The sequence below is a fragment of the Silurus aristotelis genome (assembly GCF_946808225.1).
Source record: "Silurus aristotelis genome assembly, chromosome: 24".
NCBI lineage: Eukaryota > Metazoa > Chordata > Actinopteri > Siluriformes > Siluridae > Silurus > Silurus aristotelis.
Window position 1 is genome coordinate 16,650,098 of NC_139597.1, and position 17,324 is coordinate 16,667,421.

The window sequence follows — 17,324 nt, forward strand, 5'->3', positions numbered from 1 at the left end:
GTTTATCGAGCACATATCGGTGTCCACACACTTTCAGCCATTGTGTGTGTGTGTGTGTGTGTGTGTGTGTGTGTGTGTGTGTGTGTGTGTGTGTGTGTGTGTGTGTGTGTGTGTGTGTTTAACTAAAGGTTCATATGGGGAAGAAAAGCGGCTAATTTGATTATAATGCAATTTTCCATCGTGATTGGTCAGGTTTTGGATGTTTTCTGAACATTGTGGTCTGTTTTTTGGGACTCACTTTTTCCCAGTGTGTGAGGAATTGGAGCAGAATAATTATAATGGCAAACCATGGTCAATGTTTGTTGCCTTTGGCAACATGTATTTGGAGGTTAAAAATCTGATGTGATACTGGAGCTAATGTCACAGTCTTTCTTCTTTTAGAGCAATAAACTTTTATTTACAAAATCTGTTTTGTTGAAACGCTGGACATTTTATTCAGAAATAAAGCATTATTAATGGCATGTGAGTTTTATTTAACATGTATATTTCCTTCCCCCTGCTGAGGTTCTCTCGTGTTTCCCCTTTACCTCATTATTTACTAATCAGGAACTTGACTGATACACACACACACACACACACACACACACACACACACACACACACACACACACACACACAAGCACACACGCACACATGCAGGAGATGAACAGCACAAATGTCTGCCAAACAATGTGAATCAGCGTGTTCTTTTAATTTGTGCAGTGTTTGCTAAAGTCCACACTGAGGTTAAAGCCACACAGTTATTGCTTGCTTTGAAGGAAACAGCACAGGAGCTAATTTATGATAAATAAGTGCTAAGCACATCAGTGTGGTGCATCTGAGGTCACTCTATTGAGCAACATGGACCGACACCCAATTTCCCAAAAGATGCAGTTTGTAGCTTCTCATAGTGAGATGAACACAAATCACAGTGCTGATCAGAGGATGAAGTCCAGAGGTGAATGGAGTCAACTTTTCTTAAGTAAAGCAGATGAGCAGTGCAGTTTTTTTTCTTTTACACCTGAAAAGCCCATCGTTAATGTGCATTATATTATGGGAAAATTTCGACATCAAGGAAACGTTGCATAGTAAAGGGGAAAAATACTTTTTTTTTATTGCATTTACAACATTTGGCACAGTACAAATTAATGGTGCTTACAAGATAAATCTGTAAATATCAACCTATGTCTCTTTTTAGTCTTAAGAGAAAAACTTAGCAATATAAATATCATCAATCATTTATTTTATTTTACTGCATTCTCTATACTATGGATTAGAAATTGCACAGAATGTCCTGTGAAAACACTGCCCTTATTTCTTAAATCCCAGGTGGCTCCTCTTTGAACAGCCAATACAATGTAGAAAATAGTTTTAACAATTTATATATCTGCTTCTCTTTCTCCATCCCATGGTCATACAAAGGTGTGCGTGCGTGTGTGCGTGCGTGTGCGAGTGTGAGTGAGATGTCCTGGGGAAAATCCTTCTTCACATGGTGAAAATGTGGCACGTTAAAAACACATGCAGTCTTTCTGTAACTGGTGTGTTTGAGTTTCTTTTACACTTATTATTTACTTCTTCATTCCAATATCACTAATAAAATATCTGCACACAAATTATCTAAAAACTGCCATAATTCCAGTTTAATAATGTTTAAATGTATGTTGTAAATTAGATATAAAATCAAATTGTGGAACCAAATGACATTAAATCTTATTACCGAACGCTTTTTTCCAAACGATAGCCATTCAGTGTTGAATTGATTTGAACATATTATTTTACATTTTTGGCTCCTTTCTATATTTAAAATATATATGAAATGATTGTATACTGATATTTTTGTAAGCATCCTGAGCAGACAAGCTGCCAAACCTTTCACTACATTTGAAAAAATTATGCAAGAGTAGTGACAGTTCATCATATCACATTTTCAGAATTGCTTTCATCATCACGGTCATCATCTTTCATCACGTTTCAACACGAGCCTCATCGCCTCACCATCAGCTGATCACAGCCTGTTTTTATATCAGTGGAAACAGTGATTGTCTAAATGTGGAGGGTTTTTTTTTCCCTCTCAGAAATAAGTGCTTTTGCCTGGTGTGGTGGCACCGCAGACATTTTTTTCCAGCTCTGTTCATAAAATGGAAGGAAATAACGCAAGGACTAAGTGTTTATTAAACTGATATCTGCACACTCCTAACTAAGGCATTGTTTGAGAGTATGTAAAAATATTTTCACATTTTTCATTATACAAATGACATTATGGTCAGAAAAGCGCAACTTGGGTAAAAACGTTTTTTGGGGTTTTTTCTTTTCTTATGGTGTTCTTTTTTAGACAGGTTTTCCCCAGATACACACACACGCACACATTATACACACACTCACATATATACTCTTTCCCCCCAGCAATCCACTGTGTGTGTGTGTGTGTGTTTTCTCGATGAGGGTTAGATTTGAGTCTCTTGTACTTTGTCCTTGTTGTGTGATTTTATGATGAAGGGCTCGGGCATAGTGCTGACACTGGGTAAAGTCCGTGGGAGCGAATTTCCAGTGCGGCAGTTTTCTGTCCATTTGTTAGCATGTCCCCAAGGCTTGTATGAGTTCTGAGTGTTATATTTTTTCTCATGGGGTCTGTAATCCATTTCAGGTTTTTGAGGGCTCAATTCTTGCTTGTGACTAAAGTATTCTAGTTTAAACGGGCTGTATTCTGACTTAAATCCACTGTAGTCTGGTTTAAAATGGCTGCAATCCGTTTTCAAGGGGCTGTAGTTGATAGAAGGTTTGTTTGGAAAGTAATCTGATTTAGGCTTGTGCATACTGTAGTCCATCTCGTGTTTGTGAATATTGTAATCAGATTTGTAAGGGCTGAAGTCCAGTTTGACTGTTGGAGATTTGTAGTCAGGCTTATAAGTGCTATATCCAGGTTTGTATGCAGTCTGCTCATGTTTTTTGTGTATGTGGTAATCAGGGAGTGACTTGTGTTGGCTGTTTGTAAAAGGTTTGTGAGAACTATAGTTGACTAGTGCGAGTGTGTTGTAATCAAATTTGGACATGTGTTTAGTGTAGTCTGTCTTTAGAACGTCAGTCATGTCGTCTAATTTGGTTTTGCAGGTGCCGAAGTGAGATTTGGGTTTGTGGATGCCGTAATCGGATTTGAGTTCAGGTGTGTGGTAGCTGTAGTCTAATTTGTGGGGGATGTAGTCTAATTTCTGAATGTCTTTATGGTCTCTTTTCATTGGGAGTTTCACTGTGACCTCCCCAGACATGCTAGCAGCAGAGGCGGGTGGTGGTAGGTCTTCTTTATCTACAGGAATGATCTCTACGCTCCTCGCCGCTGAAACTGTGCTTCTTTGCTGATGCCGCTTCCGCAGTTTATAGAACACAATTAGCATGACTGCTGCCAGGAGAGTTACGGCCAGAAAGCAGCCGATAATGATCTTGGTAGTCTTCATCACCTCATCCAGACTGGTACTAGCAGGTTTGGATGGCTTCCCTGTCGACACTTTTGACGTGGACATGGCTGGCATTCGGCTTGGTGGTATGTTGGTGCTTTTGAGGACAACGGTTGGTGTTGAGATAAAAACTGGTTGAAACACTGAAGGTGAAGTAGTGGTTGTGGTGCTTTGATGTGCTTCTGTAGTGGTCCAAGGTTTGGGCAAGTTGTTCATTGGGTCAAGAACTTCTACTGTGGTGAAGTGGAAGCTGAGGTTGGATGTGTTGAGTTCTGCTGCACTCACATTTAAATAAGCGGACGCATTGGATTTTCCAGCTGCGTTGGACACCATGCAGGTGTACGTGCCTGTGTCACTGACCAGCACATTTGAGAAGTTTAGAGTCCCATCACTAATCACTGTTATACGCAGATGGTTCTTTGCATGTGTCAGTATAGTTCCATTGGGTAAAAACCACTGTACTGATGACATGGATGCTGTCCGACATCGAAATTCCGCTACTCGATCAGCCGAAATATTGAGGTCTCTGGGAGCATCAGAAATGAAGGGTGCAGAACACTGCATTGTATCTGTGTCTCCTTTGTCAACATCCACCAGCTGACGGCCTCTCATGTGTGCTGGTGAATGGCATCTGCCACAGCAGGTTGAATTTGTGCGGATGTACTGATTAAGCCAGCGTGCTAGCCACAGTGAGTCACAGTCGCAGTTCCAGGGATTATGGTGGAGGTGCAGCTCCATCAGGTATTTCAGTGGTGAAAAGAGGTCATAGGGTAGAGAACTCAGGTTGTTATGGGCTAAGTTTAGGTCCACCAGTGATGACAGGTCATCAAATGCATTACGTTCAATTAAACCTATTTTAGAGTTCATGATCCAAAGCTTTTTAAGTGAAGTCAGTCCTCTGAAGTAGCTGGGTTTAATCACAGGGAAAAAGTTTTCCGAGATCTCTAGCTCCTCTAGCACTAGCAGTGAGTTTAAGTTGGGAATCTCCCCTTTGATGTTGCACATACCCAAGTTGAGGTACTTGAGGTTGACCAGACCTTCAAAGGCCCCATCGGAAATGTACTCAAGCTTTCGCAGCTCCCCCAGGTCCAGTCGCATAAGAGAGGGCACTCGATTAAAGGCATAAGATGGGATGCTTTCAATTGGGTTGTTTCTGAGCCACAGTTCCCTCAGCTTAGACAGATATTCAAAGGCCCCACTAGGCACCACAGTCAGTCGGTTATCAAAGAGCTCCAGCGTATTCAGGTTGTTCAGCCCATTGAAAGCTCCCACTTCAATTTGTCTGATGGCATTGCGTCCTAACTGGAGCACCTCCAGGTGATGGAGATGGCGAAAAGTGTCAGCCTGCACTGCCTCAATGGCGTTCTCCATTAGATTAAGATGTCTTGTGTTGGTGGGAATGCCAGGGGGCACATGAGTGAGGCCACGGCGGGTACACACCACCTTGCTGAGCTGGTTACTGCAGGAGCAGGTCGGGGGGCAACCCTGAGTCCCCAGTGCACCCTCTGCCACCTCAACATGTGCTTGCACCATGAGAAAGATGACAAAGAGCAGGGTAGCTTTCCTGACTCGATGTGCAGCTACACGCTCCAGGACACTCATGTTGTGGCACAATCATATTTCAACATGGTCTCGGGGAGGGGAGGAGGCTGGTAAAAAGGGAATAATGGGAAGGATTTGTATTTGGTTAAGTGAGCTAGCCCTAGCCAGGGTTAAGCAAAACTCTGACTCGGTTTTCCATCTACTGTACTGGGGGTGGGGTCATTTTCAGTGACCAGTGTATGAGAGCAAAAGGGATGGAATTGTTGGGCAGAAGTCAAGCATTAATAAATTAAAAGGAAATGAAAGATGTAGATCTATAAGAAGGGCTGGAAAGACCAAAAACCTACCTCGTTGCATTTACTGGTCCAATTTTTGATCACATAGGTGCATGTTTTTATTCCTGCATCCAAAGGAAAAATCTTCTGCCAGTTTTTTATACAAAAAGATGAGCAACAAAATGGTTACGAATAAATCCACAAACGAAGCAATAAAGCTTTAGGCTACACTTAACAATCCAGTTTTGCTCAGACGCATGCGCTTTGCTTCTTAACACTCTGTCCGCAGATGGTTGTCCTTGGAAAGTGTCGTTTGATGCCATTACTAAATGCCTCTTCTAAATCTCCATGGTGAATGCCTACATGCACTAAACCAAGGGAGGGGGTGATGAGAGGAAGAAGCAGGTAAAATCAAGAAACATCAAAATTCCAGTCTTTTCAAATGCACTTCTCTCCTTCTTGTTTTCCCTGCAGTTTTTTTTACCACTTATTTTTCTCCAGTTGCTGATGTTCTCCTGTATCTGCTTATCCATTTGCCTGCATAGAGTCCAGTTAAAAAGGCTGAGACACGCACTGCAGTCATTAGGTTATTTTTTCCCCCTTGATGTAGCTCTACGTTCGCATATGGCGGCAGCTGCACCCTTCTTCACATGTTCTCACTGCAATCCATCGAATTCCTCAATAAATGTTATACAGAAGGTACCAGATTGTAGGTAGCAGTAATAATCCGTTAAAGGCTTGTGCACTGCAGGAAGCTGTCACTTGTGTTCAAGCGTGCTCTCTTGTTCTCTTGAATGAGAGCGAGAGAGAGAGAGAGAGACCTTCTCCTCCCCTGCTATGACGCTGCATTGATCTGGAAAGTATCTGTATTGTATGAAGCTGAGACGAGTGTCCTTAGCTGAGAGCAGTTTTGGAGAGCTCATCCCCTTGTTGGCTGCCTAGGCGTCTGGCTTGAGCGGCTGGAGGATTGTTCTGGCAAGGAAAAAGTGCATCCCCACGGCAACAGCATTTTCATTCTCCGTGAAATTCTCTCTTTTCCCTCCCTCCCTCTCTCTCCCTCCCTCCCTCTCTCTCTCTCCCTCCCTCTCTCTCTCTCTCTCTCTCTCTCTCTCTCTCTCTCTCTCTCTCTCTCTCTCTCTCTCTCCTGCTGCTGCTGTTTCTGGCTCAATCTTTGTTCCGCTGCATTGTAGCAAGCAGATGAGGCACAGGCTTATGCTCTTACTCCCCCTTTTGTCCTTCAGTGGAAGTGCATATGTACTGCTGACACATTTTGCCTCAAGCTGTGGAATTTTTTTTGGTGCATTTATTTGTGCATTAATATCCAACCTTACACTCTCTTACCCTCTCTTGCACTCTTTTGGTCAGTTTGTTGCGCTCCTGTGATTCTTTATAAGATGGCAGGTTTGCACTGCAAAAATTCAGTACTGTATGATTCTGCATTGAAGTGGCATACTGCCCTGGGGATGGACTGCAGTGAGGAAAAGTAGCTTATTTTAAAGGTACACACACTTGTGTATGACCTGGAGGACACACTGTACACGCACAATGCATATAATGCATATAATAGTCACAGGGTGATACCATTTCCTATGGCAGGGTGTGTAACTCTGGGAGATTGGGAGAGGATTGTTCATTTACCTCTGTCTCTATCATGTGTTTCTTTCTCTTTTTTTCACTCTGGGGATTTGTATTGGGCATAAATGATCATTTTTATTCTAACCGAGCAGGGCTGACTTCCACTAGTGTATATTTTTTTGATGTATGAGAAGAATTCCACTCCGTGTTAGCCTGTAGAACTCACTTTATTGTTGTGCTTGGTGTATTCTAGAGAGTGGAGGTACAGTTCAGTGTGATGCAGGAGCCTTCCTAATGTTTTTAACACAATTCTCTAATTAGAATCTGCATGTATATCCGTTTATAACTCCATTGTATGTCCAAATAATGTCTTCAGTTACATCTCATCCATGGCATATGCCCTCCGAGCTTCCTTTGCGTATTATCTCAGATTTATTTTATTGTGTGTCTTTTCTTTACTTCACTTTACTCCCTGACACGTTTACTTTATCCCCTGACACCCCCCCTTTCTTGAGTGGTGTGTTCTCGTGTGTGTGTAATAACACTTGCACAGACTGTATGTATTGTGAGGAGTGACAGGACTAAAGTGAGCATCAGTCCTCCTCTGTGTAGCCACTGTCTTAATGGATCTGCTTTCTGTTAATGACATTCATTATGCCGAGATCCACTTGTCTTTTAGGCACGGAATGAGCTGGACTGCAGAACTGCAGCCATGTTCCTTACAATCAACCTAACTGCTGTTCCACTTTGCTCAATGATGATGGTGGCACAAGTTACTTTTGTTCACTGAACATTTCAAAAACCACTTGTATGTCTTGAAAGGCTCCACTGTGTAAATATGTTTTCTGTGTAATGCGGTACTGTGGTTTTTCAGCTCTGGTTGTTTGTTCATGTCCATATCAAGATTTTCTTTATGTAGACATGACAAAGAAATGATCCCATGGATGAAATTAGCAGCGTCTTTTTCCTGGAATACAACAAATAGATTTTTTTTTAGATATCTATTTTTTGGCCACTTGTAACATTTATTCACAAGTTCTGATACTACATAAATACCTAGTTATCACATGATGGGGCCAACGGGGCTACGGTTCATGGCTTTCAATTTACTTGCACAGTGTTGTGAGCCTTGGGCAAAGTTTGTTTTGGGGTCATCTGCCTTTGCAGTGCTGAGACTCCATTCCCATCACAAAGCCACTCAAGCGTCAAGAAATGGAAACCAGAAAAGGGAAAATGGCTGGAACTTGCAGTGCAGCTCTAATCTGCTAATAGATGTATTTAATAAATATCAATAGCACCATCAAGATATTTTGATTTCAGTGATGAGGTCTCTATTTGTACACTGTAGTGTACATATACACTACAACTGAACTTCTTACTGTAGCATGAGCACAAAACACACACACACCCCCTTACAAATAGAGACCTCATCACTGAAATCAAAATATCTTGATGGTGCTATTGATATTTATTAAATACATCTATTAGCAGATTAGAGCTGCACTGCAAGTTCCAGCCATTTTCCCTTTTCTGGTAGGGGGCAGTGAGCAGCCTGGTGGGGGGCAGTGAGCAGCCTGGTGGGGGGCAGTGAGCAGCCTGGTGGGGGGCAGTGAGCAGCGTGGTGGGGGGGGCTGGGCAGTGAGCAGCGTGGGGGGGGCATTGAGGAGCGGGGGGGGGGGGGGCATTGAGGAGCACGGGGGGGAGCTGGGAAGTGAGCAGCGTGGGGGGGGATTGAGCAGCACGGGGGGGGGAGCTGGGAAGTGAGCAGCGTGGGGGGGGATTGAGCAGCACGGGGGGGGGAGCTGGGCAGTGAGCAGCGTGGGGGGGGATTGAGCAGCACGGGGGGGGGAGCTGGGCAGTGAGCAGCATGGGGGGGGGCATTGAGCAGCACGGGGGGGGAGCTGGGCAGTGAGCAGCATGGGGGGGGATTGAGCAGCACGGGGGGGGGAGCTGGGCAGTGAGCAGCATGGGGGGGGATTGAGCAGCACGGGGGGGGGATTGAGCAGCACGGGGGGGGGGATTGAGCAGCACGGGGGGGGATTGAGCAGCACGGGGGGGGGATTGAGCAGCACGGGGGGGGATTGAGCAGCACGGGGGGGGGATTGAGCAGCACGGGGGGGGGAGCTGGGCAGTGAGCAGCACGGGGGGGGATTAAGCAGCATGATGAAGCACCTCCTGATTTATTTGGGATTTCAATAGGAATGTGTGATAGATATCACTTACACAGGAGTTGTGGTGGTGAGCATGATGCAGTCTGCTCCAATGCTCAACTTCTACCACTCAATAGCCCTCAGAATTTTGGTGTATTATTTGTCTGAATTTAGATTGAAAATTCAAATTAGATTTTGACTTTTTGGACCCCGATATCATTCAGAATAGTATCCCGATACTATTCTTCTTCTTGCGCTCTCCTCCTCATCATCTTCACCTTCAAAACCATCCTACAGACCAACGACCACCCACAGGTATCGTTAACAACAGGGTACCCTGTTGTTAACGATACCTGTGGGTGGTCGTTGTTAACAATACCTGTGGGTGGTCGTTGTTAACAAGGGCCTCGACCAATCCGGTATGAAATTCTTATTTGTGATCATTATATTTGGTTTGGCACATGTTTTACGCTGGATGCCCTTCATTACAAAACCCTCCCCATTTATTTAACATTAAAAATAGAAAGATACTCCTCAAGAATTATTCATTCATTCTTATTCACCTTTCTGTTTTTAATGTTTTTTCAGGAGTATTTCTATTCGGTGGGGGAAAAAAAAGACAAAAACTGTAGAATAGAATGTTATGTACTAAAGTATTGATGGCCTGTGGTAGAGCTAATGATCGTGTGCAGTCTAAAAGCATCTGCAAAAACACACTTCATGGTGAATGAGGAGGCATGAGAGCTTAACAAAGCAGTCTAATTGATGGCAATTGACATTGTGGGCTAGTAGGAAGTGTACACCAAGTACCTCTATATACTAAAGACATATTATACCATGTATTTGCATTTCTCTGTGTTTCCACACTCGGTCCTGCTCGAGACTGGAAGTGTGGAAGGGATTTTTAATTAAAGTTAATCATCTTTGGTTTGAGTTAAAGATGATGGTGCTGATATCACTCCACAAATCTGTCTGTGAAGTTCCTGTATTCCCCCCTCCACCCGCAAATACACCACACAATTGCAGTGTGTATATGTGTGTATATGTGTGTGGGCATGAGTGTGTGTATTTGTATGAGAGAACACTCCTCCAGTTAGTTAAAAGAGAATCTGAAGACTTGTCACAGTGTCCATCTGTCATCTCAGTGCCCAACTCCCACTGCCTCTCATACCCGCGACTTATTTACCTTGCAGATGGAACTCTACATTTTTGCTTGATATCCATGGTTACTTGAGAATTTTGTGCCCTTGCTGCCCTTTCAGGCTTTTATTCAGCATGTGAAAATGTTGCAAGAGCTTCAGTATATTAAATGGATTTGTTTTTCGAAACACTTTTTGATGCAGCATGTTGGGCTTTTGTTCAGTGACTCTGTTTTCCACATATTATTGGTCAGATGAAGAAAAATGTCACTAGTTATCAGGGTAAATTGATGTTTATAATAATTTCAATGTGGTGTATTTAATGAAGATATTGAAGAAGCAGGAAAAGAAAGAGTGGTGTGCACATCACAGCGAATGCTGAATAGAAACTCGGCACAGATAAAGCCAGTGACGCTGCAGAGAAAAGCTTTCGACTCCCCAGAGAAAAACACCAACATATAAGAAGAGAGGTAACTTGCTAAATATAGGACAGTGATGGTGGTGATGAGGGAAGACTGACTTGAGGCTAGAAATGAATGCGATGGAATTGTACTCTGCTTTGGATAAACGGTCAACTATAGCTTTAGTTCTAGCTACCGGATAAGAAAAAGAGAAGATTTGCAGAAATCAATGTCCTTCATGATGTGAAGGTGGCCATCTCTTCCCACACTCGCATATCTGCATCTCTGACCGAATAGTTTAGTTCATTTGCAGAACAGAGATGTGGGTAAACAATATATATGTGGATTGCAAAATAGCATCTCCCGTTATGTGTTCTTGCCATTAGAACCATAATAGTAGAAAATGTACTAAATTCTCTTTCTTTTTATTTTAGGTAGAGGTTGAGGTGGAGAGCATGGATAAAGCAGGCAACTTCATTGGTTGGCTTCACATTGAGGGGGTTAACCTGTCTGTGGCTTTGGTGGAGAATTCACTCTCGAAGGTTCACTTCACTGCTGAGCGAAGCTCCTACTGCAAAACATTAATGTCTGCTGAAGATGTGGCCAGGCAGAGGAAAGACAAGGTGAGCGCACACACAAACACACACACACACACACACACACACACACACACACACACACACACACACACTCATAGCCCATGCATTATGTGATCAGACTGAACAGTCAGTATTATTCCGTTTCTTACTCTGCTTTAAAGAAAAGGTGAACATTCTGTTATCTATAATATTTTAGTCATTGAAACCTAATGTCATTTTACTGACAGAGTAAAGTTAAAGGTATGCATGTTTCAGTGCTGGTCTTGTTCCTAGTTACATTTGCTGCTGTTTGTGGTTATGAATGTTAGTCTGGGGTATTGTTATAAATAACTGCAGTGTCTCCTTGGCCACCAGTTAGACAAGGGCAGTGTATAACGCTGTATCCCAGAGGGATGACTTCATTTAAAGCTGCATACTTATTTGGAGTAGATTAAAGCCGGATCATAAATAGTGTCGTTACCAGTTAGTACTTTAGATGTAAGAGATCCAATATTGAGCATTTCTGGCTTCAGGTTCAGTGCTGACTGTGCTTTTAATATTATTTAAATTAATTTCAAATACATTTTGCAAAACAACTTGATTTCTTTGATTTTCTGTATTTCTGTTTAACTGTTCAGCACAGTTACAGTGTTGTGGAAAGTTTGTTGCCACTCGAGGCAGCTGACACTTTGGATTAAACCGGCTGTTTTGAGACAGCGAGCAGTGCTGCAGAAAATGAGAGCAGCAGCTTCCCGAGTGGGATGGATATCGTCCCACTCTAAAGCTCTGTACTTGCCCTCAAAACTACTGCAACTGTCTGTAAAGCACACATTATGTTCAGAGTCCCATTTAGACATCCTGCATTTCACTGACCATAACCTGCTGTAAGCTACATCACTATGCATGTACTGGACTGGGGCAAAGCATATTATTATTATTATTATTACAGTTTACACACCTTTACAATTTCATTTATTACTATAGAAATAACTATTTTAGGATGCATACACAAGACCCTGAGATTTCCTGCAGTGTCCTGGCTCTTGCAGTCCCAGCTCATTTTTACACATCTTAGGACAGAGACTTCTCCAACCAGAGCTGGTTCACCAGGCCTTTTAGTGAGTGTCTCACTGAGAACAAACCTGTCTGACATGTAAAAGTGGACAACAGTGGTGCTCCTGTAGGCAAGCCTTGGCATTAGCTTTTGCTTTGTGTCTGTACTACACACTGAGTCGTCACTCACACGCTGGAATGCGGAGGTAGTGTGTTTGCTGGCTCTGCCTCAGACACCTAGACTTTCTCCTGCTGAGCTTCTGCTGCTTCCACAGGGTCATTAATTAACTTAACAAATCATCAAATTCTCCCTTTTATGGATGGATGGATGAATGGATGGATGCCGTATACACAGACCAAACGTTTATATATATATATATATATACAGTACAGACCAAAAGTTTGGACACACCTTCTCATTCAAAGAGTTTTCTTTATTTTAATGACTATGAAAATTGTAGTGTCACACTGAAGGCATCAAAACTATGAATTAACACATGTGGAATTATATACATAACAAAAAAGTGTGAAACAACTGAATGTCATATTGTAGGTTCTTCAAAGTAGGCATCAAGAGAATGCCAAGAGTGTGCAAAGCAGTAATCTAAGCAAAAGGTGGCTACATTGAAGAACCTACAATATGACATATTTTCAGTTCACTTTTTTGTTATGTATATAATTCCACATGTGTTAATTCATAGTTTTGATGCCTTCAGTGTGACACTACAATTTTCATAGTCATTAAAATAAAGAAAACTCTTTGAATGAGAAGGTGTGTCCAAACTTTTGTTCTGTACTATATATTCAATTCAATTAATTTTTATTTTTATGGCGCTTTTAACAATGAACATTGTCTCAAAGCAGCTTTACACAGATAATGTGGTGATTAAAAGTTAGTATATTCTTTATAAGTAAGTTTGTCCCTGATGAACAAGCCGGTGGCGACTGTGGTAAAGGAAAAACTCCCCGAGACGGCATAAGGAAGAAACACTGAGAGGAACCAGACTCAAGAGGAAACCCATCCTCATCTGGGTTGCACCGAATGTCCATTTATTACAGATATACGATGTTGTGGGGTGCAGTGATGATGATGATTAAAAGCGAACTGTAGTCCTGAGTCAATTTAGCAGACTGTTAACATTAACTACAGTTCAAATCCATCCTCAAAACTCCCGTTCTTACTCCGGAATTTAATGGAACCACCCAAGGCGTTGATGAGAAATCATCCCAAGCTGCACAGAGTGGCCTCCTGTCGAAGAGAACACTATCCAGAGGCAGACCAGGACGAAATGGAAAGATCCACAAAGGGGGAGGGGCAGGTACAGTGGTCACTGGAGCCTCAGGAGCATGTTTAACTCGACCGAGAGAGAGAGGGATAGAAGAGAAGAGAAGGATATGGATTAATAAGTGTCCTTATTGTTGTATGAAAGTTAATGTCACTGTGCAGTTTGGACTCCAGCAGACTCGCTATAGCAGCAGAACTACAAGGCAGAACCAGAAGGTAACACAGACATGAGGGATCTCTGGGACAAGAGACGACCCACCACACCACCTTCAACAAACCTGAGTGAATGTGTGAATGTGAGGGGACGACAGCATACTTGAACACTGAGACTGTGTCTGAGTCCTGAACACTGATTGGAAGACTGTTACATAACTGTGGGGCTTTATAAGAGAAAGATCTGCCCCCTGCTGTAGTCTTCATTATTGGAGGAACCAACAGATAGCCTGCACCTTTTGATCTAAGTAGGCGTGGAGGATCATACTGGTACAGAAGTTCACTCAGATACTGTGGCATGAGACCGTTAAGTGCTTTATACTCAGTAGTAGTATTTTATAATCAATGCGAGATTTGATTTGGAGCAGTGTAGACTGATTAAAACAGGGGTGATGTGGTCATATTTTCTAGATCTAGTGAGGACTCTTGCTGCTGCATTCTGAACTGAAGCTTATTTATGCACCTACTCACACACCCAGACAGTAAAGCGTTACAGTAGTCTAATCTAGAAGTAACAAAAGCATGAACTAGTTTTTCTGCATCCTGTAACGACATCATATTTCTAATTTTAAGGTCTTTGACAGCCGTACACGCTGAAACAGAAACACCATCCAGAGATGATACGTAATCGGAAAGTTCTAGCTGCATGTGGTCCTAGTAAAAGTACTTCCGTCTAATCTGAGTTGAGCAGAAGAAAGTTATCAAGCATCCACTGTCTAATGTCCTTTACACACTTCTCAACATTAAGCTGCTCTCTCTCATCTGGCTTTGCTGAAATATACAACTGTGTATCATCAGCATAGCAATGGAAGCGAATACCATGTTTATGTAATAATAAGTACAACAAGCTAATATAAAGTCTTGCAATTAGCAGATAATTACAACTAAATCAAGAAATCTGGAGAGACGCTGGACCTCACGTTGTGCATGTGCTGTCCCTTTGTCTTTAAATACTTTAAATAAATCTCATTCTTATAAAATCTTTTAATTTGAGTGGCTCTCAGAAACCTGGTACTAAAGTCATTCTGAGTTAGATTTAATATGTTGATGCTGGATTCCAAATTACTAGTAACTCTGACCATGTCAGACTGAGATGTTAAATTTCGAGTTATAGTGGACTGGGAAACCTGTGATTAAGGTTTTTTTTTTTTTCCATGTAGGCGGTTGAGTGTCTGCAATCCCTCACGCATTTTTCCATTTCTTTCCATTCAAGCAGCTATGGTTCATTTTAACTTCTGCCAGATTCTGAGGTATAAATGATATGTCTAATTATTTTAATGCTTAAATTCCAATAAATATCAGAAAATTACAGTGTTTTAAGAAAGCGAACTTTTTGTCCAGTTTTTGGGTTCGAACAATTTGAGGCAATAAAATGAATCACTTATTGCAACAGTAACTTTATTATATGTCATGAAATTCCTCATTTTCTCAAGAATTAAAATTTCGTCATTGACAACAGCCCCAAAAAGAATCTATTTAAATGAAAACAGTAAATGAAGCATAAATCCCCTCATTTCTATTTGTACAGTATAATAACTGTGCTAAATGACCACTGTGGATTATTGTAGAAGTGTTGAGCTCAGCCAGATGTACAGAAATGTAAGTATTAGCAGTGTTTGCAAAGCAGAGCGACGCGAGTGTAGAGTTTTTTCTGTCTGTCTGTTCAGATGCTTTGTTTTCCTTAATTGAGGAGGCAACATTAGTGGGATCACCTAATTGAATGTTTCATGTTTATCTTCTACTGTAACATTTCTTACTAATGGTCCCAGTAAAGTCTCCTCCATGTCTGTTAGTTTAAATAACAAATGGTTTCTTGTATGTAGACAGTTTTCTCCACACACAGGGATCAGGATGGTGGTGTAAAGCATACCCTGTGCCATCTATGCTAAATAAAGGACACTTTAGGCAGAGGTACCAACATTTATCGAAATGTTTCCTCACACTCTGTGTTTACTCCTATACCATCTTACAGTGTTCAGAAAAGAAAACGAGTTCAGTCCTCAGGCTAAACCCGGAGAGAAACCTGCAGCAAATTATGTGCGAGATTTTATCTCATACCTGCATTTTTTGTGATGTCACTGTGGAGTCAGTGCATTATTGTGTATCTTCTAAATAAAGATGATTCCGTTCTCATATATATTGATCATCACCTGCACTTATACCTAAGATACATGTGACTGTGAAAGCTGTTTATTTCAGCAGTCTTTCTAACTTTAGCACTCAGCTGATCCCCATTTGCTCTCCTTATGAGTTTTTTCCATTGTAAACTAGGCATCAGTGTTCTTAAATGTTTTCAGGTGCTTCATAACAGGGAAAGCAATTGTGTATAAAGGGGAAAAAACTCATGTGAAAACACAAAAATAGATATATTATAGCCTGGTTTATTGGCTTTGTCACTGTTCTGTTTGTTGTGGTGTGAGGGCATTTCTGCAAGCACAACAAGGCGTCATGTGCAGACACTTACTTTTGGTGAAGTCTTCATACTTTGTAGAGTGTGTGGGGGAGGGGGTTGTTATGTTTATGTTGTGTTTATGGATTTTTATGTTGAAATAATTACATTTATGTTAAAATAATTACATTTATTAATAAAAAATATAATTATTAATTATAAAATGAAGTAAAATGTTAATACAGTACTGTATACATAAAATAGCATTTTTGGGGTGGCATCCGTTTATTGCGGGCGGATTTGGAACTTAACATCCAAACGGAATTAGTGTGTGTGTGTGTATTAGTGTGTGCGCGCACACATCATCAGCGGGTCATCATCAGCGGGTCATGCATTTGGTACTTGGGCCTTCAGTGAGGACGTACCCGACTTAATCCACCTCTTAATACCACCACTATCACGTCACAATTATAGAAACCATCAATACTCTACAAAAACCCAATATAACATCATGTGGCATTACAGAGAGAGAGGCATGTGTGTGTGCGCACACACACACCTGTGACTGCTTGTGAAAGGAGACGATGAGGTTTGCTTCACGATGAGGTTTGCTTCTTGCCCCCCTGGCGTCATTGCAGATCAGTTCCACTGGTGATGATTATATCATGTGAACATTCAGCAATATTTACCAGCAATATTCCTGCTGTGCCCCACACACACATTCTCACACATTTTCTCAGGATAATTTTTCCCAGAATAAGCTTGGGCCTGCAGAAGACAGGTTCAAGCTGGCAGATTGAGGGCTGATGATTCAGTTAACAGCTCATTAATTTTCTTCATTACCTGCTCAGAAAAAGTGCAGAGGAAGGCTATTGTTAGATCTTTAACCATGTGCACTTCTAAATGCATTTCCTCTTTCCATCTCTCCATCTCATTCTATTGCAATGTCTTCTGAGATTCCTTGTCTCTCAGCACTCTCATATTTTAACACATTTCTGCTGGCTTTGTTTGTTATTAGAACAGATGCTTCACCTTCTCGCCCTGATGGTTTTCACTTGAATGGTGATGAAAATTAGTTATTTAGTAAATGCCATAAAAGTGTGCAAAACATTTTTGATTACAAGCTCTTTAACTTAATTATCTATTTCAGCTGTGGAGGTCACATCTTTTTCTGATTATGCAGAATTCTATAATAGTCACTTGTTACAGGTGAGATAAAACTCTACGTGCATATGACTCTACTGATCACACCTTTTGTTATGGTTGATGTAATTGGATGAAATTATGAAGCAACAC

General features: G+C 41.6%; 2 protein-coding genes across 2 annotated transcripts in view; one reads left to right on the forward strand and one right to left on the reverse strand.

Moving 5' to 3' along the window:
• Positions 1-17,324, forward strand: part of snd1 (staphylococcal nuclease and tudor domain containing 1) — an 84,405-nt gene that overhangs the window by 54,357 nt on the left and 12,724 nt on the right. Inside the window, exon 17 of the mRNA XM_083528377.1 lies at positions 10,945-11,133. Within this exon, the coding sequence (XP_083384503.1) occupies positions 10,945-11,133 (189 nt within the window). The remainder of the gene's footprint in view (positions 1-10,944; positions 11,134-17,324) is intronic.
• lrrc4.1 (leucine rich repeat containing 4.1) lies at positions 1,066-6,289 on the reverse strand. The gene has a single exon (XM_083528382.1). The coding sequence runs from the start codon at positions 5,028-5,030 to the stop codon at positions 2,424-2,426; it is 2,607 nt and encodes an 868-aa protein (XP_083384508.1). The 5' UTR covers positions 5,031-6,289; the 3' UTR covers positions 1,066-2,423.

Bases quoted from the DNA above. Each gene is read 5' to 3' on its own strand.
- lrrc4.1 (XM_083528382.1), bottom strand. From the start codon at position 5,030: ATGAGTGTCCTGGAGCGTGTAGCTGCACATCGAGTCAGGAAAGCTACC.